Source organism: Ascaphus truei, chromosome 8 (genome assembly GCF_040206685.1).
Source record: "Ascaphus truei isolate aAscTru1 chromosome 8, aAscTru1.hap1, whole genome shotgun sequence".
Taxonomy (NCBI): domain Eukaryota; kingdom Metazoa; phylum Chordata; class Amphibia; order Anura; family Ascaphidae; genus Ascaphus; species Ascaphus truei.
Genome location: NC_134490.1, coordinates 11,406,495 through 11,429,965, shown reverse-complemented (window position 1 = coordinate 11,429,965; position 23,471 = coordinate 11,406,495). Strand labels below are relative to the sequence as shown.

The 23,471-nt window shown below is 47.5% G+C and overlaps 2 protein-coding genes across 3 annotated transcripts in view; one reads left to right on the top strand and one right to left on the bottom strand.

Moving 5' to 3' along the window:
- Positions 1-17,896, bottom strand: part of MMRN2 (multimerin 2) — a 30,001-nt gene extending 12,105 nt beyond the window's left edge. For both annotated transcript variants that reach the window (XM_075610524.1, XM_075610525.1), the window contains exon 1: positions 17,532-17,896. In XM_075610524.1, the coding sequence (XP_075466639.1) occupies positions 17,532-17,812 (281 nt within the window). In that variant the 5' untranslated portion in view covers positions 17,813-17,896. The remainder of the gene's footprint in view (positions 1-17,531) is intronic.
- Positions 17,897-21,699: 3,803 nt separating this feature from the next.
- LOC142500888 (uncharacterized) lies at positions 21,700-23,261 on the top strand. Its single transcript, XM_075610167.1, has 2 exons — positions 21,700-21,767; positions 22,131-23,261. The coding sequence occupies exons 1-2, from the start codon at positions 21,719-21,721 to the stop codon at positions 23,222-23,224; spliced, it is 1,143 nt and encodes a 380-aa protein (XP_075466282.1). The 5' UTR covers positions 21,700-21,718; the 3' UTR covers positions 23,225-23,261.
- The last annotated feature ends 210 nt before the right edge of the window (positions 23,262-23,471 follow it).

Genomic DNA, 23,471 nt, shown 5'->3' with positions numbered 1-23,471 from the left:
CGCAGTGATCGCGCAGGCAAGGCCCCAGAGCTAGGGAGAAGTCGCGCGAGGGCAGGGACTGTTCAGGAGAGGTTGCGACGGCCATTAGGGATTCGCGCAGGCGCAGGAATGGCGCGCACGCGGCCCCAATGTATTTGCAGCCTCCACGGGACTACAACTCCCATGAGGCTTAGGGGCAAGCACATCAGGTGCCTCCGTGTGGCCAATAAGGGCCAAGGATCTCCAGAGGGAGCAATAAGATACATTTCGCGCGCTGAGAACAGCAGTTGGAGCTGGGGAGCTGTGAGGGACGGAAGGGTGCAGAGAGCATGTGCAGCTCCTGCATCGAGTAAGGTCCCCCACATCCCAAGTAAGGCCCCAACTCCCCACCTGGTTAGTGGGTAAGTGCTGAGGGACGGCCCAGATAGGGACGCTGCCCTTAGTGCGTGTGTGTGTGCTGTCTTGTCAGGATCACGGCTGGCAGGGCTGTGAGGCCTGACAAGAAGGCATAGTGCTAGTGTGCAGCAAGTTGCTGTACGCGTTACGAAGTTTGCAGTGCGTAGCTGCTAGTGCGTAGCTGCTAGTGTTAGTGTTAGTGTTAGGGTTCAGTGAGTGTCAGGACTGGGATGAGTTAGGGGAGTGGGGCAGGTTATTACCCCGCAGGCCCTAGGAGTTTCCCCAAGCCACCCCAGGTTGCGATTCATCAGGGACAGGCCCTAGGTTAGGGTTCCTGTCGCTTTAGGGTTAGTTAGGGATAGACAGGGATAGCGGCGGTTGCTGTTCCCGTGATGCGGTTGGTGTTGCCGTGATTCGGTTGTGTTCCCGTGAAGCGGTGGGACCCTCGTTGGGGTTCCTGGAGAAGTACCTGGATAGGATCAGACGGATGCATCGCACGTCTGACCCTTTGAGAAGATTGTTGCGGACCCGAGCATCGGAGTGATCGGAAGGTATTCAATATATATGTGCACCAACAGGCCTAACACATTAATTAGTGACTGCGCAGTCACCCACGTTCTCTATTAGAGTGCGGGACATTGGGAGGGGATTCTCGGGACACTGGGTGGGATCACCTAGTGTTGGGAAGCGTCCTGCGCGACGCCGTAAGTGTCTCCTCTAGGGAGGGACACAGGTTATGATGTTGATATTGCTGTGATCTGTTTCTTGCATGTTGAGTAAAGTCCCTAGTTAATATATATATATCTGTGTGAGTATCGATTATTGTGATTGTCCTGCGAGGAACCCCTCCCCCTATGGTGGGAGCAATCGCAGGTGGAGGCGCTGCATCGTTGGAAGTAAGTACCCTTAGTATAAATGCCCCAGGTTCCCCATGGCGGAAGCTCAGCCCTCCTGTGAGCCGACAGGTATAGCACCACACTGAGAAGTAGTCAGATACACCTACACACCCCAATCTCACTTAGGGTGGGGGTAAGAGGGCTACATTTGGAGGCGCTGCTGAGATACAGACCTGGGGTGCCCTGTTCCATTTTTTTCCCCAAATTGTCCAAGTCTCAATTTTTTGTCGCCATGTTTGTGAAGTCCGGACACGAGGTCCTTGCCTGGGCTTTGAGGCAGTATATGGAGCCTGGCCGGGTAGTGGCAGTAGGAGGCCTTCCCGCAACTATGCCCGCGGTTGAGGTTCAGTACTCTATGCGTAAAATTCCAGGGTGGCCGCACGCATGTGTTTTAGATGAAGAACACGATTCCACGGCCCCATGGAAAACAATACTTTTTGTAGCAACCCCCATTGCGGATATATGCCTGGCAGAGGCACCGTCCGCCCTGTGTATGCCCGGGGGCCCGTCTGAGGGATACCCCCTAGTGTACGCAGACCTAGTAAAATGGCGTCTCCCGCCAACGCAGGAGAACGCACGTGCTGCTGACTGCAAGCCTGCACTAGATTGTGTTGAGGAAAACTGTCCGGGATTGGCGGGAAAACCAGAAGGCTACCCCCCTATCTATACAGAGAGCCCTAGTGTAATTGCAGAGACTGTGATTAAAATGGAGTCTCTCTCTAGCAGTGAGTCACACCTAAGATGGCGGCTCCCGCCAAGTCGGGAGAGCACCAGGACTGTGCAAGAAATTGTTGCAGAGTATTGTCCGGGTTGGGCGCGAAACCCTGAACCCCGCCCCTGCACTGTGAGTGGCTCAGCACAGAGCCAGAACCACTCCCTTGTAGAAAGTGCCCCTCCTTCAGATTCCACCAGGGGGAGCAAGCCTTGTTATCTTCAACCATACAGTGATGCCGTAATAGACTCTTTCTTCTCTGAGGATGAGGATGAGAGAGACTGTCAGGACATACACCTCAATGTGTACTGCTGCGGCAGAGTTTATTCGAGCATTTGCCCGTTCTCTGCCGCAGCAGTAGCCTGGCTCGCGCCCGAGAGTGACGGGCGCGCGCCGAAGCAGCGGAAGAGCGCCCTCCGATCGGGGCGCTCTCCCTACCGCTGCCGGGTCCGCCGGGTCCCCCGGAACCCCCTGCCGCCGTCCCGCGATCGCGGGACACCAGGGCTCCCTCGGGGAGCCCCTGGACGCGCGTGCCGGGGGCGCACGCTCCCGAAGACGCGTGACCGCGCGTCTATGACGCGCGGCACGCCGAGGGGCGGCCACTAGCAAGCCGGGAGATTTCCCGGCTTGCGGTACCGACCACACTCGAATAAAGTGTGTCGGTACTGTATGTGGCCTGGCGAGCGCCAGGAGTAGATGGCCTTATGCTAATGTGCCCCTGCCTGCAAGAAGCCTATGAGGAGGGAGGCGAACTGTCCCAGTTACCGCTAGACTTCAAGACGACTGAGGTATGCGGAGAACCGGGTATACAATGTTTTAGTCCCACCTGTGACTGCTCTAGAGGTGCATTGGCGTGGGAGCCCGAATGTGAATGCTGCGGTGTGCGGTTCTTGAAGCCTATTACACCCCAAGCTATGGAGGCAGTTAAAGAAGAAGCGGGGAAGCCTGACCCCTCTGCAAAAGTGAGTGACATTGCTAATCAATCTGTCCTAATTCCAGAGGCCTCAGGGGAACCGTGTGTCCAAAACCATGTGGCAGAAACGGTTCCAGACCCTCTCAAAGGGGACGGCTTAGTGGTAGAACAGGAACCACAGAGCCCAAGCCAGCCGATGCCAGAATCACAGGGTAAGGTGTCTATACCCCCACCTTCTTCTAGTGAATCCAGCGACCAGTCACTTGTGGTGATGCGCCTGCCGGCGGACCACTTTAGTGACAGCAATGAACACCCTATCTTGGCGGATGCAGAGCCTGCTGTGGGCCCGTGTGCCCTAGAGGAGGTGTATCCCGATGTTGCGGACCCTGCTGTGGGCCCGTGCGCCCTACAATGGTCCGTCCGACCTACTACCGAGGTACCATCGGTCCTAGAATGGGGACCAGTACCAAACGACGATGAGGGTGAGTCGACTGCCCCAGGGGTGTCGGGGGTGAGCCTCCAGGTGACCGCGGAGCACGATGGCTCCTTAAGTCTGGTCACCCGGGTGAAGGGCTCCCCTCTGCATCGCGTCCTGGCGGAGGTGTCCTCCTTGGGAGAATCCATCCCAAGCCAGTGGAGTGGTAAGGAACTCCCTAACTCCCCACAATCTCCGATGGAGCTGGCCGTGAAGAAGGCCAGAGTTGCGGCTTCTGAACGGAGTATGAGCCCGTGCGCTCCGACACAAGTGGTCCCAGGACTGGGATCCAACGCTCCCGAGTTTTTAGCGCGTAAGTGGACTGCCCCAGAAGTGCCGGGGGCAGGTTCCAAGACAGCCGAGGTGGGAACTGACAGCATCCCCGAGGACCTGTTGGCCACCGTGAATCACCGCAGTGGTCGGGTGTCTACTCTTTACCCCCTGCCAGGTGAAACAGAGACATTGTCCAGTGCTCGCTTCTCAGTGGAAGCCTCGCAAGTCCGTAGGGACAAGGACTGTGTAAAGGAAGATCCAGGGAGACTTGCCTCCTTTAAGCCCAAAAAGGAGCATGCCATTCGTCAAGTAGTGGACCGTGGAAAAGGTCCTGGCCTCCTGGTCTACCGCATCCCTGCCGCGGATGGCCGGGTAAAGGCCCGGTTAAGAGACACTGTGCTATTCCTTCCACCAGGGGGAGGAAGTAGTACAGAACCAGTGACTGTCACCCCAGAGCGTGCTATACAGGAGATTTTTCTAGCGGAGGCTCACAGACGCACAAGTGAGGTACCCCCACATGATCAGTTAGGGGCACCCCACAAATGGTCTCAGCTAGCCTCGGGTATTATGTGTGAATTTCATTGTACCCAGTCATATAATTGCCATGTGATGAGTTGTATTTTCTATACTGTGCATTTTGATTGTATAACTATTATGTTGATTGATGTCGTTCCCCAAGCGGGGACGTTGGATTTTCCACCAGGGGGAGAGTGTAACCCAGGTCTCCAGCAGCTCCTAGAGACCTCCCTCCCTTGGAGCAGCGTGGTCGTGGGTGCCGCCGGAGCCAGCGACGGACCCGACGGCTGCTTCCAAAGGTGGGGGCCGGAGCAGGGAGTAGCGTGCTATCTCCGCGTGCAGGCTGGTTGCCGGGGACACGATCGGGCCGTTGCTAAGGCCGCGATCGCGTTGCTGCGGTCCCGGCAGCTAGCGAGGAGGGCGCCGCCATTGCGGAGAGACTCGCGCATGCGCAGTGATCGCGCAGGCGCAGGTAAGGCCCCAGAGCTAGGGAGAAGTCGCGCGAGGGCAGGGACTGTTCAGGAGAGGTTGCGACGGCCATTAGGGATTCGCGCAGGCGCAGGAAAGGCGCGCACGCGGCCCCAATGTATTTGCAGCCTCCACAGGACTACAACTCCCATGAGGCTTAGGGGCAAGCACATCAGGTGCCTCCGTGTGGCCAATAAGGGCCAAGGATCTCCAGAGGGAGCAATAAGATACATTTCGCGCGCTGAGAACGGCAGTTGGAGCTGGGGAGCTGTGAGGGAAGGAAGGGTGCAGAGAGCATGTGCAGCTCCTGCATCGAGTAAGGTCCCCCACATCCCAAGTAAGGCCCCAACTCCCCACCAGGTTAGTGGGTAAGTGCTGAGGGACGGCCCAGATAGGGACGCTGCCCTTAGTGCGTGTGTGTGTGCTGTCTTGTCAGGATCACGGCTGGCAGGGCTGTGAGGCCTGACAAGAAGGCATAGTGCTAGTGTGCAGCAAGTTGCTGTACGCGTTACGAAGTTTGCAGTGCGTAGCTGCTAGTGCGTAGCTGCTAGTGTTAGTGTTAGTGTTAGGGTTCAGTGAGTGTCAGGACTGGGATGAGTTAGGGGAGTGGGGCAGGTTATTACCCCGCAGGCCCTAGGAGTTTCCCCAAGCCACCCCAGGTTGCGGTTCATCAGGGACAGGCCCTAGGTTAGGGTTCCTGTCGCTTTAGGGTTAGTTAGGGATAGACAGGGATAGCGGCGGTTGCTGTTCCCGTGATGCGGTTGGTGTTGCCGTGATTCGGTTGTGTTCCCGTGAAGCGGTGGGACCCTCGTTGGGGTTCCTGGAGAAGTACCTGGATAGGATCAGATGGATGCATCGCACGTCTGACCCTTTGAGAAGATTGTTGCGGACCCGAGCATCGGAGTGCTCGGAAGGTATTCAATATATATGTGCACCAACAGGCCTAACACATTAATTAGTGACTGCGCAGTCACCCACGTTCTCTATTAGAGTGCGGGACATTGGGAGGGGATTCTCGGGACACTGGGTGGGATCACCTAGTGTTGGGAAGCGTCCTGCGCGACGCCGTAAGTGTCTCCTCTAGGGAGGGACACAGGTTATGATGTTGATATTGCTGTGATCTGTTTCTTGCATGTTGAGTAAAGTCCCTAGTTAATATATATATATCTGTGTGAGTATCGATTATTGTGATTGTCCTGCGAGGAACCCCTCCCCCTATGGTGGGAGCCATCGCAGGTGGAGGCGCTGCATCGTTGGAAGTACCCTTAGTATAAATGCCCCAGGTTCCCCATGGCGGAAGCTCAGCCCTCCTGTGAGCCGACAGGTATAGCACCACACTGAGAAGTAGTCAGATACACCTACACACCCCAATCTCACTTAGGGTGGGGGTAAGAGGGCTACATATATATCACTCCACACACCGCATGTAAAATAACCAATGACTTTACTGTATAGCATATACTTATTCATAAATCAACAGGTGTCCCTCTCTAGAGGAGACACTAACTACTGCGTCTTGCAGGACGCTCCCACCTGCACCGAGTGATCCCACCCCGTGTCCAATAACCCCACACAATATGTCCCGCACCCTTAAAGGGAGATGATATGTGTGACTGCGCAGCCACTAGTCCCGTATTAATAATATATATAGGTAGGATCGTTGGTGCACTTGTTGATGGTTACCTGCCGAGCACTCCAGTGCCCGGGCCTGCCAAGGAGCTTCACAAAGGATCCAAAGGCTGACGAATACAGGAACTACCGTCCGGGGCGATCCCACCCGGATGGCTGCTGCAGCGGCAGCGGAGGTCTGAGCCCAAACCTCTGGATGGACGAGCGGCGTCCGCTGTGTCCCTAACTGACTCTGTGTAGTAAGGTGCAGGGTCCCTAACCTGGGGCCTGTCCCTACAACACTGAAACTACTGGTGACTCAGGGATATCTGGGGCCTAGGGGGCTGCTGGCCTAGTGCAGGGAGTCACTGACTCCTGCACCCTACCTCCTTCCCCTAGCTGCTCCTGATGCCGACTGGGGTGGTGCTCAGCGCGCGAAAAGTATCCAATCTCCCCTGCAGGGAGATCCTACAGCCCTATTGGCTACCTGGCGTCGCCTGACTCTGCCCCTGTGCACCCTTGGGGCTGTATATTCTGGGGAGCTATTCTCCCCCTATGGCCGCTTCGCGCGCACTACTCCCACCATCAGCGGAGGTAACGGGGGTCGCGAAGCAAATGGAGGAACCTGGCAACAAAAGTATATGCAAATTACTCAAATTAGCAGAGAATTCTGGTTACTCTGCATATTCTGATGCTTTCTGTTTAGGAAGCACTGAAGTTGAAGTCTTGTTCCATTTTTGATATGTGCTGGGTTTCCAAACTCCAGTACTCAAGCCCCCCCCCTTCCCCCCCCCTTCCCCCCCCCCTTCCCTCCCCCTTCCCCCCCCTCTTCCCTCCCCCTTCCCCCCCCCCTTCCCTCCCCCTTCCCCCCCCCCCTTCCCTCCCCCCCCCCCTTCCCTCCCCCCTTCCCTCCCCCTTCCCTCCCCCCCTTCCCTCCCCCCCCTTCCCTCCCCCCCTTCCCTCCCCCCCTTCCCTCCCCCTTCCCCCCGCCCCAACAGGTCAGGTTTTCATGATATCCCAACTTAAGCACCGGTGGCTCAGTCAAAGATTGATTGATTGAGCCACCTGTGCTGAATTAGGGATATCTTGAAAGCTGAAGTTGAGCACCCCCTGAGGTCGGGGGGGGGGGGGTAGTGCACATTTAGGGATGCTTGTTAGTGCCGAGTTGAAAGCACTAATTACAACTCCCAACTTTGAATATGTTCCCAACAATATTGCTTTCGCTACAGATTTCTCTGAAATGTGCAACTCTTGCTAATGAACTTGGCCTGGGTCAGTCTTCTCCATACTGGTAATAAAAAAAAATGTCATCTCTTAAAATAAATCCAAAAATGGTAAAGTAAAAATGTTCAGGTTTCGTAGTGTTTCATATGAGCTAAATAAGCAGTTTAGCCAAACGCCCACTGAGAAAACACCAGGAATTGTAACTGCCTGAGCAACGAACAATGTTAGGAAGTGGGGACTTTTTAAGGGTCATTGTATGTTCACAATGACATTAATTTTCTTCAGCGTTCCCAGAAGGTTTGCATTCTTTGTGGACTAAATGACACACGAGCAGCACTCTTCCTTGACCCTGAGGTGGATTTTGAATCCCAGAAGAAACCTCCTGGTTGCTAAAAACGTTACAACAGAATAAATGACATTGAAGGATGTGCCAATGTCAAAAGGACTAGCTCCAGGATTCCGTAACATGCTGGAAGGTGAGCCGACATGGAGCCACATTCTAAGGCTCTCTGGTTTCGCGCTCCTGATTAACGATGGGTATCACGGAAACATAGCCGCTTCCTTGGAAATGATCTCAGCACAAATGTGATGGAAACAGGAACCACGTTAGGGCACATCCCAAAGAATACAAGAAAGGAGAGGGGTCAAGATAAAGAGAGTGGGAGAGCAGAACGAAATAACGAGGGTTAGCTCATGGATTGTATCTCACACATAAGGACACGCATTTATTCAAGCACATTCCATTACAGTCACGTCCATGACAGGAAATGGTGGCTATTTTAAGAGGGTGAATTTGCAATCGTCTCCAGAACACGGCAGATTTTTTTGTAAATGAAAGCCTCACTGTGGACAGCATACATTTTTTTTATTGTGAGGCTCCATCAATATATATGCTTTACATGAGAACATACATCAATATAAATGTTTTACATGAGAACATACATCAATATAAATGTTTTGCAGGAGAACATACATCAATATAAATGTTTTACAGGAGAACATACATCAATATAAATGTTTTACATGAGAACATACATATTTACTCTCTCCTCAATTGGACACGTTAATGTAATCCATGTTTCTATCAATCCATATAAAATATTCAGGGTAAAAGAACAATGTTCTAAGATAGTGCTACAAATGACCAGGGTTGATGGCAATATAAACAATCTTGATTGAAGAGCGTTAATCAACGGTAGGTTTTAAACACAAGTGAGTGCTGGGGTATGCAGGTGGGTGTACATAAAAGACATGTATATATGGTCCTGGTAAGTGGTGTAAGCAGAGATATATAAACCCTACCACATCACTCCCAATGAGGACACAGTCTCAGACCGCCTGAAGTCACCTGTATAGTACCTCCCAGTAATTGCAATAATGCATAGAAACTCACGTGAACCATGCCCGTTTTTCCCCTGAATGTGCGTGCTTCTGCTGGGTAAAGTAGATATTCTGGTAGCCACAGGATGCGGTAGTGCAGAGCACAGCGGAACGACAGGACTCCACAGCACAGCAGTGATGAAGAGTAAAAAGTATTCTTTATTAACACGTCATGGTTCAGACAGGTATGGGTGCAAGATCTCCTCCTCTTACGCGTTTCACGCCTGTGTGGCGCTTCGTCAGAGAGTGAGGCGTAAGAGGAGGAGATCTTGCACCCAGTCCTGTCGTTCCGCTGTGCTCTGCATTACCGCATCCTGTGGCTACCAGAAGATATAAAAAATTCGCTCTTTTTAATATTTGCTGAGGGGCGGTCGGAGGGATACTGAGAGCACAGTTCTTCTGGCAGACAAAGAGCATAAGTGATTTCATTTGATTTCAAGCCTGGAAAATTACATCTACTGTATGATTCATCTGCGCTGTAAGATAGGCAGCCAGGGGAAATGCACACTAGGAGTGGGCTCGGTTTGCACATTGAAAGTTATTGTTCCAGAATTGGGTGTTTGTGTAGGGAACGATGCAGTAGCTGACATGATAAGATAGTTACTATGAAAGCTATGAATGTACCAAAGAGAAAGAACTCAGTTCAAAATAGCACTCATTAATCAAAATATGTATGTGAGAATGATTAAAAATAATCTTTATTCAGCTAGTAGATTAAAATAAGTGGCGCATCAAAATAGACCAAACGAGGCGATCTATAAAAGGGCTGTGTGGCCCCGTAATTAGAGGCAGTAATTATACCGGCTTCGTACAGGTGTGTACAGGTGTAGTCGATATTGATGATAACCTCTAGATCAGGGTTTCCCAAACTTTTTTTTCCGTGTCCCGGTTATTTTTTAACTTTTTCGTGACCCACTAAATATGTTATCGCCTATAGGGCCTGCACAGACACACACAACCACTGATATACACACACACACACACACACACACACACACACACACCCGCTGATACACACACACACAGCCACTGATACACACACATACACAGCCACTGATACACACACACACACACACAGCCACTGACACACGCAGTCACTGACACACACACAGATACACACACAGAGCCACTGATACACACACACGCAGCCACTGACACACACACCCAGCCACTGACACACACGCAGCCACACAGACACTGCTACACACACACACACACACACACACACTGATACACACACACACACTGATACACACACACTGCTACACACACAGAGACACTGCTAAACACACAGAGACACTGCTACACACACAGAGACACTGCTACACACACACACACACACACACACACACACACACACACACACACACACACACACACACACACACACACACACACACACACACACACACACACACACACACACACACACACACACACACACACACACACACACTGATACTGATACACACAGACACTGATTCACATACAGACAGACACACACACACACACACACACTGATACAGATACACACAGATACACACAGATACACACACACACACACACACACACACACACACACACACACACTGATACAGATACACACAGATACACACACACACACACACACACACACACACACAGACACTGATACACACACACTCGCTCTCCCCTATACGCACACAGACACAAACAGTGAATTACAGGCAACAACGGATGTGAGTGACTGGAGGGGGGGCAGGGACACTTGGGTGGGTGGGAGGCTAGGGGGCCAGGGACACTTGGGTGGGTGAGAGGTTAGGGGGCCAGGGACACTTGGGTGGGTGAGAGGCTAGGGGGCCAGGGACACTTGGGTGGGTGAGAGGTTAGGGGGCCAGGGACACTTGGGTGGGAGGCTATGGGGCCAGGGACACTTGGGTGGGTGAGAGGCTAGGGGGCCAGGGACACTTGGGTGGGTGAGAGGCTAGGGGGCCAGGGACACTTGGGTGGGTGAGAGGCTAGGGGGCCAGGGACACTTGGGTGGGTGAGAGGCTAGGGGGCCAGTGACACTTGGGTGGGTGAGAGGCTAGGGGGCCAGGGACACTTGGGTGGGTGAGAGGCTAGGGGGCCAGGGACACTTGGGTGGGTGGGAGGCTAGGGGGCCAGGGACACTTGGGTGGGTCGCTAGGGGGCCAGGGACACTTGGGTGGGTCGCTAGGGGGCCAGGGACACTTGGGTGGGTTGCTAGGGGGCCAGGGACACTTGGGTGGGAGGCAGTGACTGGGTGGGGTGACTTACCTTGCCGCCGGACGCTTTCCCCTGCTGTCCCCGATATCCCCTGCTGCCCGGGACGGGAGGTGGGCTTGGGGGCACGGGAGGTGGGCTCGGGAGGGGGTGCCACGGGAGGTGAGCTCGGGAAGCTGGCCACGGGGGGAAGCGGGCCGAAGTAGGAGCTTGTACTTCCACCCTCCCCCACGTAACGTGCGGGCCGCAGAGGAGCTGGTACTTCCTCCTCTGCCCCACGTTGGGAGTGGGGGGGAGGAAGGGAGCGGGCCCTGCTTGCCCTGCGCAAGCACGCGGCACCGCGGGGGGAATCGCCGCCATTTTTTTTACTTGAGCGGGGGGACGGGAGACACCGCGCGGCCAGCCTCGCTGCGACCCGGCAATTTTGGTGCCGTGGCCCAGTGCCGGGTCGCGACCCACCATTTGGGAAACGCTGCTCTAGATCATTAAGGAGGTATAGGTATAGCTATTGTGTTAGAACAGCACATTTAGTTCAGTCCTGACATAGTTAGGTGAAGTGACTGAATATAAAGCCTGTTAATACATTGCTGAACTTATGAGCCTCTGGGCTCACTTTGTCCCTCTGAAAATACGGTTGGTTAAGAAAAGTCTCACAAGGAGTCACTATTGGAAAATACCCAATAGCTAAAAAATGGATATACTTGGACCCTAGATATCGGTCATGTTAGTATATAGATTGGCTAATCAATTTACTAGTACCCCTAGAGGGAGAGAAAGACTGCTTGCAAGCATCTTTCTCCTCTACAATCTATCCTAATATATATGAAAGCTGTGAACCACATTGTTATAATAGTGAACTACAAAGTGCCAAGGTGATATTCTTGATCAGAGCTGACCCTTATTTAGTATAGTACTTCAGGCCCCTGACAATGAAGGGGTTATAATTGTTGAAGATTTAGGCATCACTGCAGGAGCTTTTCCTGTGTTGCTGAAGTGCTGAACGTTACTGGCAATAATGGGAAATTCTGAAGATCTTTGTCAAACCCAAAAGGTTAAGCTTGTTTTTTTATTTGCCGCAGAAGAACGCAAAGGGTGGTCTCCTGGATCAATATACAGTATGTGAGAAGAAGTCATTTAAACATAGGATAGCATCTTAATATACAGGAGGTCCACCGTTATCCGACGGAATCTCTTCCGGGAAACTATCGTCGGAGAGTTAAAGCGTCGTAAAGCCGATCCTCTGTTAATGGGCGATGGTGGTGGCTAATGCGTAGAGGGTCGGATAATGCGTTCCGCGGATTGCATTGGGCCGCATCGGATGATCCGTTTGTCGGAAAGCAACGAATAGCGAGGACCGCCAGTACAACCTCTCCATAAAGATTCATGTTCAACAACGATATGAGCTGGGCTCACTGATGGTTAGGTTTGGATTTGAGCAGTGACACACTAGAGGAAAAGCTTAATTAAGTCTCCCGAGAGCTTTCCTGGAAACGCAACGCACGAGAAGCTTTTCAGAAGTCCTGTATTGTTCTTACTTCCCCTCCTGACTCATTCTTATAAGGGCATTTTCTGCACTGGGCTTGATCCGCGGCCAATGCTCTGGTTATGGCCAGTATAACCATTTGGGGATTTCGGACAACACTCAAAAAGTAAAAGTATAGGGATGATGTGCACGGAGATGTGGTAGGCACCAAACATCCACGGATCAAAAGCAAAAACACAACAGTGATCTGGCACCGTAGGGAACACAGGGAGACTTAATCAAAAAGGAATGTATGCAAATATACAGACGTAGCAGACAGTAGCGCTCCAGTTAACGTGATACACGGGTGACGCTTGCGCGTTGTTTAACTGTAGTGCTATCGAAAACAATGGTTAAGGGGTAATGCACATGGTTTTTTTTTTTTTTTCAAACGTTTTTATTAGGCATAATCATCTTTACAGACATTGGTTTTACATTATCAGTATTGGCCTAATTCAGTTGTATTTTCCTTGTTCATGTGGGGGGGAGAGAAAGAAAGAAAAGATCCCCTAAGGCCACGTCATGGTCCCTGGGGTGTGGAAAAAGAAAGAGGGGAGGGGAGGGAGGGGGAGGGGGGAGAGAGAGGGAGTCATTCCACCCTCTCCCCGTCCGGTCGGGTCCCGGCACCCATCCTTCACGGCCCTTCTGTGGTTCAGATTCGTCTGGGGTTATATCCTGATTTGATTCAGATTAATTGGTTAACCAGGGTTCCCAGATTTTATAGAAACCTTCAATTGAACGTTTCAAGAAGGCCGTATGTGCACATGTTTTTTTTTTTTTTTAAATGCATTTGGTGTGTTATAACATGTTAAAACATCTAATACTTCTCCTCTTCTATAATAAACAAAAAGGTATAAACCCAATTTTAAAAGACAGAAAGCATTCCCCCAATGTGTAACAGACACAATGCTTCAGGCCTTAATGGTATGTTCTCAAGCCCTGGCCGGATTTGACACTGGTTTTAGACCTTTTTTTTGCTTTTGGAGATGACTATACTTGTATGTATTCCCTTTCCTGACATTAAACATGTACGTTTTAATGTAGACTCCCTGTATTCTCTACTGTGTTCTGGTGTGACTTGTGTTTAAGACCAGGGTTTGGCGTCTGTGCGCAAATAAACTCTTCCTGAATCAAACATCTGAAATACCCCTTTATGTCACCCAACAGAAGAGTAATTAGAGAACACAAGTTGTTTCTTTATCTAGATCAGGGGTGGTCAACCCGAGGTACACCAACAGGTCAGGTTTTTAGGATATCCCAGCTTCAACACAAGTGGCTCGAGCAGAGGCTCAGTCAAAGACTGAGCCAGAGGCTCAGTTAAAGACTGAGCCTCTGCTTGATCCACCTGTGCTGAAGCAGGGACTGATTGAGCCACCTGTGCTAAAGCAGGATTAACCTGAAATCCTGACCTGTTGGTTACCCCTGATCTACATCTTTTGTCAGATGATACTTCCAAATATCTTGATCGGACTGAAAATGAAATACCTGACATGACGCACTCAATAAGACCACATTTGCACTAAGATCCATATTCATTAAGAGGTGCAATTCCAGAAGACACCTATTCACACGAATCAACCATATGGTGTATTATGACATCACCTCACTTATTAAATAGTGGCATATGGAAGTTCTAAGTCAGTGTAACAGTCTAGAATGGACATACAATCTCACTGTACCACCAACTTCAACTGCATCGTGCTCTGCTGCTATTATTTGGAAGCACCTTTGAAACCACCTGTAAAGTGGGATCTCTGGGCATGAAAAGCATCTTCTTTAGGTGACAGAGGAACAATATTGTTAATGCCCAGTTACAGTTCGGGAAGAGTGAGGCACGCAGACTCAATAGTATAAATGCTTCTTTGTAATTAGATCTTTGATTTGACCCTTTTAAGGCCCCTAATCAATGAGTTATGAAGGAGATTTCCAGTGCGGGAGAAAAGATCAGCTCCATTCAAAGGAATGAGACTAAGAATTTCTCCAGTGCAGGGAAGTGGCTTCACTTGTATACTGTATTTATCTACCCACTGACTGCTCCTGTGCATCTGCTATTGACCAAGTTGCACCATATCTATAGGTGCTATACACTGAAACCTGTGGTTCATTATTCATTGATGCCAAGCATCTATTTTGCTTCACACACAAAAATATAAGTTGATTCCTTGCAAAATAAGTTTGGAAACAGAAAATGAAAAGACGGCTCATTTGTATAGGTATACCCAGAATTCCTTGCACTGGTACAAAGTTGAACAAAGCAGTATACGCATACATGGTACTAAATGAAGTGTTCAAGCCCCTGTTTTGTGCTGCTTTTTGAACTGCAGCTGCCAGCCAGTGGTATATTACAGCCCACCCTCCTACTGAGGGTGTTCTGAGAAATCTGATTTTAATTCTGGCTTTCTTTGAAAAGTGAGGATTTTTAGGTGTGACAATGGAAAGAACAGGGTGTGTTTAAAAGGTTAAAGGTCTTCCAAGCCTGAGTTCTAGTTCCATATTTATGAGACCACAACGTCTCGACCCGTCTATTTTTAGTTGCACACTGAGGTAATGTTTCCGCTAATGAGCAATGTTCCCAGTGCAGCAGCACCAAATTCTACAGCTCACAAGCAGATTTGTGCCTCATGAATCTGAGGCGATTTCATTTCATTACGCTCCGCACCATCTGTGCATCCATGGGAGTTTGATCAATAACCTTTACCATTTATGCACAGCAACATTCACAGGCTTTCTTGCATGATGACCTGTGACAGGAGTGGGCAACTCCAGTACTCAAGGGCCGCCAACAAGTCAGGTTTTAAGGATATCCCTGCTTCAGCACAGGTAGCCCAATCCTTATCACCGAGCCACTAATTGAGCCACCTGTGCTGAAGCAGGGATATCCTGGAAACCGGGCCTGTTGGTGGTCTGGAGTTGGCCACTCCTGTACTATGAGATAGTGATCAGCGTAAGAAACATGAAACATTTTCTTTCACCCTAGAAGGGCTACAGTACACATAACAAACGTAACAAGCAATGCAGGCATCATAAGGAAATACACATTACTGTACTATGTTAGCTGCCAGAGTGAACTCCTGCCAAGGAAGGTTACATAGTAGATGAGGTTGAAAAATACATGTCCATCATGTTCAACCTACTGTATGTTAAATTTAGATAGATACTTTATCCCATAGTTGTATTTACAGTATATTGATCCAGAGGAAGGCAAGCAAAAAAACCCGTGACACATTATCCAATAAGAAATTATTCTCATAAGGGGAACAACATAAATTCCTTCCTTACTCCAGTAACGGCAATCAGATTTCTCCCTGGAATAACATCCTTCCCGTGTTTACTTATTTGATATATCCCTGTATACCTTTAATTTCTAAAAAAAGGTCCAACTTCTTTTTTCTTGAAGATATCTATTGTATCTGCCATCACAGTCTCCATGGGTAATACATTCCAAATTTTAACTGCCTTTACTGTAAAGACCCTTTCCTTTGTTTCTGGTGAAATCTTTCTTCCAACCGTAAGGGATGACCCTGTGTCATTTGTACTGCCCTTGGGATGAATAGTTATTTTGAAAGCTCCTTGTATTGACGCTGAATATATTTGTATAGAGTTATCATATCCCCTCTTATACGCCTCTTTTCTAATGTAATCTAATTTAGCTAGCCTTCCTAAATAAGTCGGATTCCCATCCCTTTTATTCAAAAGGAGTTCAAATGTAATTTATAGTGTAACATAAAATGGCATGGACTGTACAATTCTATGAACATAAATCCAACCTAAATCCTGCATCCGTAACGCACACACTGACAGCCGGGCTAAGATTTGTTTTAGAATTTTACATCACTTTCCTCCTGCAGAAATGCATATACGATTGAAGTCGATATTTGTTCCCAGAAAATGGGAGGGCTAAATCCATTTCTTTTTCAAGTAAAATAATCGCTTTGTGGTCTCAACAATTTCTTAACCCATTCACTACCAGAGCAATGTGTCACAGGCTCCTTTTAGCAGATAAGGGGTTAATACAATTATGCCACATTTTGGATCGCCCAACAGATGAAGACAGATCAGAGAATATAATTATATACACAGAAGCCACAGAACGGTATCATCTATTTATTTTTTGATTATATATATATATATATATATATATATATATATATATATATATATATATATATATATATATATATATATATATATATATATATAATGGACTATGGACTTATTTTACCTGGACATTGAAATTTCATATCAAATACATTGAGTATACATTTTGGCTGTTGACTTCGGGCTATTAGTTCAGATTATTCCAAGTCACTTGCTTTCTTACAGTTGGATTTAGTAAGAGGCGCAAGCTGTTTTGTTCACGCTATCTCTGTTTCTTGTCATTTAATATATTAAGTAATGTGTGCTTTAAATCAGCATTGCAGTTTATATTATCAGAGAAACAAACAATTTCTGAACAATTATTTTGGAAGAATAGATGATTTACATCTTAACGTCGGTGGTTTTTGCACATCTGAATATATTTCCTGTAACTATGAATTCCATATTTAGTGGACCCATGAACTGTCCTCTGAGTCTTGAGTTCTGATCTTATGTGAAAGGCATAACCACAGGGAGCTGGACTTATAATTTGTGTCCCTACCATTGGGATAATGAGTGGAAGGTGTGGGTGACACCATGTGATGAACAGATTGGTTCCAATGCAATGTTGTATTGTAGAACTCCAACGTCTAAATAATATGTCCACTTTCCTAGGAATAAACATGTATATTACCAACAGGTCAAACACAATTCATATGGCAAGATTTTTATGGAAGGTTTGAAACTGCTTTAGGTATCAAAGTACATCAAAATGTAATCTCTCCGTAAACAGCTGCCAATAATATGGTTATAAAAGTTAAAGAAGCAAAAACAATCGCATGTTAGAAATGACCGACCACTGCACTTACCCTCCTCTTGGGTATGGTGGTTCTGTTTCAGGGGACATAGCCTCACCACTTTGTGACGTTTCAGTAGTTGGTGCATGGATTGGGCCCTGATCCAACACTTCTTTCCTCTCCCAGTCTCTCTGATGTGAAGGGAGTCCATGTGGGTATGTGGATACCCCATGGACTTCCAGTCTGGCCCCTAAAGGGGAAGATCCGGCATCATAGGTCTGTCGACTTAGAGAAGAAGTGACCAAGTGTATAAGACCAATGGAGCACATCATAACATTCAGCTTCCTTGCCATGGTTCTTTCTCATGTAAACCAAGTCCCACTTGAACTTCCAAGAGCCAGAGCTGAATGACTTCTGGAATCCCCTTTGAACTGACTTCAAGTTAAAAACTAAAGGGGTGGGGGGTGGGGGGTGGGGGGGGGGGAGGCTTTCAACAAAGAACGGAAAAAAAACCTCACAGTCCCTCCCAACCAGTGTGGAAATGTGAAAGGTCAGCAGACAATGTGAGGCCTGTTCCTGTGTGGTGAGCACAAAATATAGTTAGGGAGAAAAAAAAAGATATTTTTTCAAGGAAGCTTTGGATGCTGGCAGCCTTCTCACAAAGTCTGTGAACAGGAACACAGTCTTATCAGAGTCCTTCTCCCTGGTGGGTGTAATCGGGCAGCTAGAGGGGAGGAAAAGGATGTTAGTTTAAGGCAAAGCAAATACAGTAAAGTTTACATTATGTGCCTTAAAAACCATCATATAAAAAAACGTCCCATATTCATTCACTAAATGTCATATACTACTAGTGATCGTGTGTTACTAAGATCAATCATTCAATAATTATTGCTCTAAATAAAAACTATATAGGCAGGCACATAGTCTCAGACACATAGGGCCTCATGCAGTAAGCGACGATTATGTGAAATCGGCAAGCTTATCGATTAGTCATGTTATTGGCGTTTTTCCCTCTCCGTATGCAGTAAGTGCCGAATACATTCAAAATCAACCAGAAAACAAATCCGCCCACTCTCACGATGATGAGCCGATCACACACAGGTGTATCGGCGTGCGTGGCGGGGTGCTGTTAGGTTGCACAATCACAAATCTTGCTGAATCAGGCGAAACAAGCATGTTTTTGATTGCGCGCCATATTTAAAGGCAACGTGTACTGCTATTCATTCTCTGTGTTGTTGGGAGTGAGAGAGAGAGAGAGACGCACAGAGCTGGACGATTGAACATTTGCATATTGACTGAGAGACTTGTTGTGTATTGGGTGAGCTTTGTCCTTTGTTGTTTTGTTTACATCTTTGTCTTGTTTTATATGTGGAAGTGGGTCGTGTGATTGCCTGTACATTTCTTGTCTGTTTTTTGTGAGTGCTGGAAGTATGCCCGCAAAGCGTGGGAAGAGTGATGCTGGTGGGAGTGGGAGTGCTACTCGTGGGAGTACGCGTCGGAGTGAACGTTCTGTTCAGGGGAGTGATGTTGCTGGTGCACCGAGTGGTGTTGCTGGGAGTGGGAGTGCTGTTGTTGGGAGTGGGAGTGCTGGTGCTGCGAGTGGTGTTGCTGGGAGTGGGAGTGCTGTTGTTGGGAGTGGGAGTGCTGTTGTTGGGAGTGGGAGTGCTGTTGCTGTGAGTGGGAGTGCTGGTGCTGGGAGTGGGAGTGCTGTTGCTGTGAGTGGGAGTGCTGGTGCTGGGAGTGCTGGTGCTAGGAGTGTGAGTGCTGGTGCTAGGAGTGGGAGTGCTGGTGCTGGGAGTGGGAGTGCTGTTGCTGTGAGTGGGAGTGCTGGTGCTGGGAGTGCTGGTGCTAGGAGTGTGAGTGCTGGTGCTAGGAGTGTGAGTGCTGGTGCTAGGAGTGTGAGTGCTGGTGCTAGGAGTGGGAGTGCTGGTGCTGGGAGTGCTGCTGGTGGCGCAGTTGCTGATGGGGTGGATGGTGGTGGCGTGCTTGCTGGTGGCCAGCTTTTGGAGGCTCTTCCATTGGAAGAAGGAGAGTCCAGTCAGCACCAGCCAAGCTCTGACCCTAAACCTGCTCGGAAAAAACGTGTGGAGAAGCCACGTAATCCTCGCTTCAATGACCAGGAAAATAGGGCTCTTGTCACTGGCATTCTGGAGCACTATGACAGTATATATGGACATTTAGTAGGTAAGTGTAACTTTACATTTATTATTCAAATACATGTGATCCTAGGTCATCTGAGTTTTGTTCATATGCAAATATGGGTACACAATATCTTTCTATGTTCATTAGTGTGGAAACACAGCTTTTTATCATGCCTTACAAGGACAAATAAACACAGGCGGTCAATTTGCCAGAACTGCATACAATATGAATGCAACCTTGCTTACATGTATAGGTTTAGTAGTGAATGCTCATGTGCTGCACATATTACACATAAAACAGCATGTTTGCTATCACTTGGAACAGCTAGCAGTGTAGGAAACTGGTGCTTATATTATTATTCATTTACCTCATATCTTTTATATGTTTTTCAAGGGCGGACAAGTGCAGCAAGCAAAAAAGAAATGTGGGACACAATAGTCATTGGTGTCAATGCCTGTGGGAATAGTGTCAGGGACAAGTATCATTGTCGGAAAAGATTTGATGATATTAGGTCCAAATTGAAAAAGAAAATACAAGACCAACGCGTGCATGCTACTGGCACTGGAGGTGGGCCCACACCACAACGTCTCATATTGACTCCATTGGAGGAGCTGCTTCGGCCAAAATTACTTACCGTCGTCGTGGAAGGCTTGGCTGGTGACCGTGACATTGGAATTTATCCGTCACAATTTCCAGCAGGTGATAAATATTACTGTACTAGGCGTGTCGTTGCTTACAGTTATTTTGCATAGTTACACTGCTTTTTATACTGTCTTCACAATATAAGCATACCTGCATCTATATATGTATATGTCTGATTCTGTATATATATATCTCAAAATAGACATATATGTAGTAGTCCTACTAAAAGCAGTAACTAATATAGCACGTGCCATTGCGTGCTCATTTACATGTGAATTCCCAAAATGCATAGCTGCAGTGGAAGCAATTGATGGTGGGCGAAGATGGGGAACAACAGGGTAGTACACGTGTAACACATGTTCATGAGAAATTATTAGTAGCTACAGGTACAGAACAGAAATATGTATCATGTTATTGTGTATTTTATTGATTTTACTCCGACAAACATGACATTACTGCCTATTTTAAGCATGCATCAAAGAAATTGCATGTAACGGCCTACAAACATCACTGGCACTAACACATCTATAGTTGCTTATGAAAAGGTCCATTTTTGCTTTATGTCATATACAGACAGCATAATGAGGCACACGTAGCATATGTTATGTCATTGTTTTCATAACTTAAACACTGCAGATGACTACTTAGCTCATCTACCATTGTGTTAAAGCAGCTGCAATTAATATCTCATCACAGCATACACTTCAACAGAGGGGGTGGGGTTCAGCACACACACTAATTACAGCCTCATTTCACGGTCAACTTAGTTCACACCATTTGCACCTGTTTCAAGTCATTGAAAGGTGTGGCTGATTAGGCTTTTTGGGGAAGGGAATACCTTTCTTACAACCTGAATAGCACAACTGAAGTTAATCACACTCATTTGAAAGCTTAACTCTAGCTACTAAATGCCCCAACAACTCATTACTTATCAAAGCGTACGTCACACATTAGTTCACTCATATCTATAGTTGAACTACTATGAAAGACACATTATCACACACTGCATGTGTTGTCTTGTTGAGTCACAGCCACATTCAGGTGTGCCACATCTTCGATTAATGTACCACACATATCCTCTACCAAAAACAACACTTTTTGCAATATGACCACCTTCATGATAACCATTGTGAATGGTCATCTCATGATAGTTATGTACATTATGATACTGATATCACTACACAACATATGATTTTTATGTACTCATTTAATCTATTTATCCTCACGCATTACTGCAGAAACATAGTATGTTGTATGTTAGGGAACTCAAAAATTCTAAGTACACAGGCATGTACAGTGTTATTACAACTATTTATGTTCACTTTCACACACATTTTCGGTTAAGGAACTGATGTTGTTAGTTAATCATAAATACAGAACATACAATAAGTGTTTGTTCAATATTTACACATGTAAATGTAAAACTTATGTTATTGTTATATATAGTTGCCCCTGGAGGACATGTGTCACCTGAGATGGAACAAGTGTCTTCACCTGGGTCAGCCAGCTCAACACTACTAGAAGGTGAGTGTATCATTTGCTGGCCATATAATATGTGCTCTTCTATATGTTATGTTGTCATGTGCATTATTTGTTTTGCACATCTTCTTTAAATAGGATTACTTAGTGTCAGTGAAAATTAAGTGTAAGGCAACATGTATTGTGTTAGTGATGTTAATTATCATGTAGGACTTCTGAGTTTAGAGCAACTTTTCATTCATTCATATTTCATACTGAGTCCAAACATTATTCGTAAGTCAAGGTAGTTTTTAATGAGGTTATAAAACGTATGCTAACATGTTAGGTGTTACTTAGGACATAGTACAATTACATAGTAACACAGCATACATTAACATGCCATTTAATAATGTGTACATTTCTTTTTAGAACATCATGGTGATGAGGATGATGAGTATGATGAGGATGACGCCACAGAAGAGACTGAAATACAATCATGTGACCATGAAGAGGTGCCAATAGAAACTGTTGTACCGCCAAATCGTCCATCAACTTCCACATACGATGCAATTGTAGCTTCAGAGGGAAAAATAGTGGACGCAGAAAATCGTCGCCATTCAGACATGATGACAGTGCTGGAAAGGATGATTGGACTGCAGGAAGAAACAGTATCACAATTGGCACATCTCCACAGAGTCTTCATTGAAGTGCCTAAACAGTTGCAAAAAATCAACACCTCATTCGAAGCATTAGTTGTTCAGCAAACACAAGCTAATTACTGGAGAATGACTAATGTACCACAATTCAACACCTCCCAGCCAGGATCTGTTCATGCAGGTCAGTTTTCACCACATTCATCTGATATTCATTCACCAGGCCCAAATGTTACCGGTCAAGTAGCAGAGATTGCTGTGCAGGTTCCTGACGACATACTACCACTGCCATCTGTACAAAATCAGCAGCTGACACCTACAAAGGAGCCCACAAAAACAAAATACAAGCAGTTACTACTGACCAGTTTTTGGTCAAAAACAACAAAAGACACACATGAAACAGACCAACCATCACTTGTGCAGTGTCTACCAACTTGCTCACATGTGTCACTGGGCACAAGCCCTGTCCGTGAACAGTCACTACCCAAAAGCCCTGTAGGTGAATCGCTGCCCAAAAGCCCTGTAGGTGAGTCGCTGCCCAAAAGCCCTGTAGGTGAGTCGCTGCCCAAAAGCCCTGTAGGTGAATCGCTGCCCAAAAGCCCTGTAGGTGAATCGCTGCCCAAAAGCCCTGTAGGTGAATCACTGCCCAAAAGCCCTGTAGGTGAGTCACTGGCCACAAGCCCTGTAGGTGAGTCACTGGCCACAAGCCCCGTAGGTGAACAGTCACTGGCCACAAGCCCTGCCCGTGAAGTACCAGAGGCCACTCAAAGTGGCTCTGTTGTGCCTAAAGTTGGTGGCAAAAGAAAAAGGAAAATTCAAGAGACAACAAGCAGGCCTGTTACTCGCTCGCAAAAGGAACAAAAAAAATAAATGTTATAATTCAGAAAATATGTCTTTGGCCTTGTTTTGTTGACTTCACATTATCTAATTACTATTGTATGTATGCTGAAGACTGTGTTGTTTCCAAACTTTCAACTATGTTCTTGTACACGTGAAGTTTTGGAAATGTTAACACTCATAATTAATTGTGTTATAAATATTTATGTTGTAATCGTCTGTTCAGTAATGGTCCACCAGGAGCCAGTTGCTAAGTTTAGAGAAGCTGCCATTGACTTTG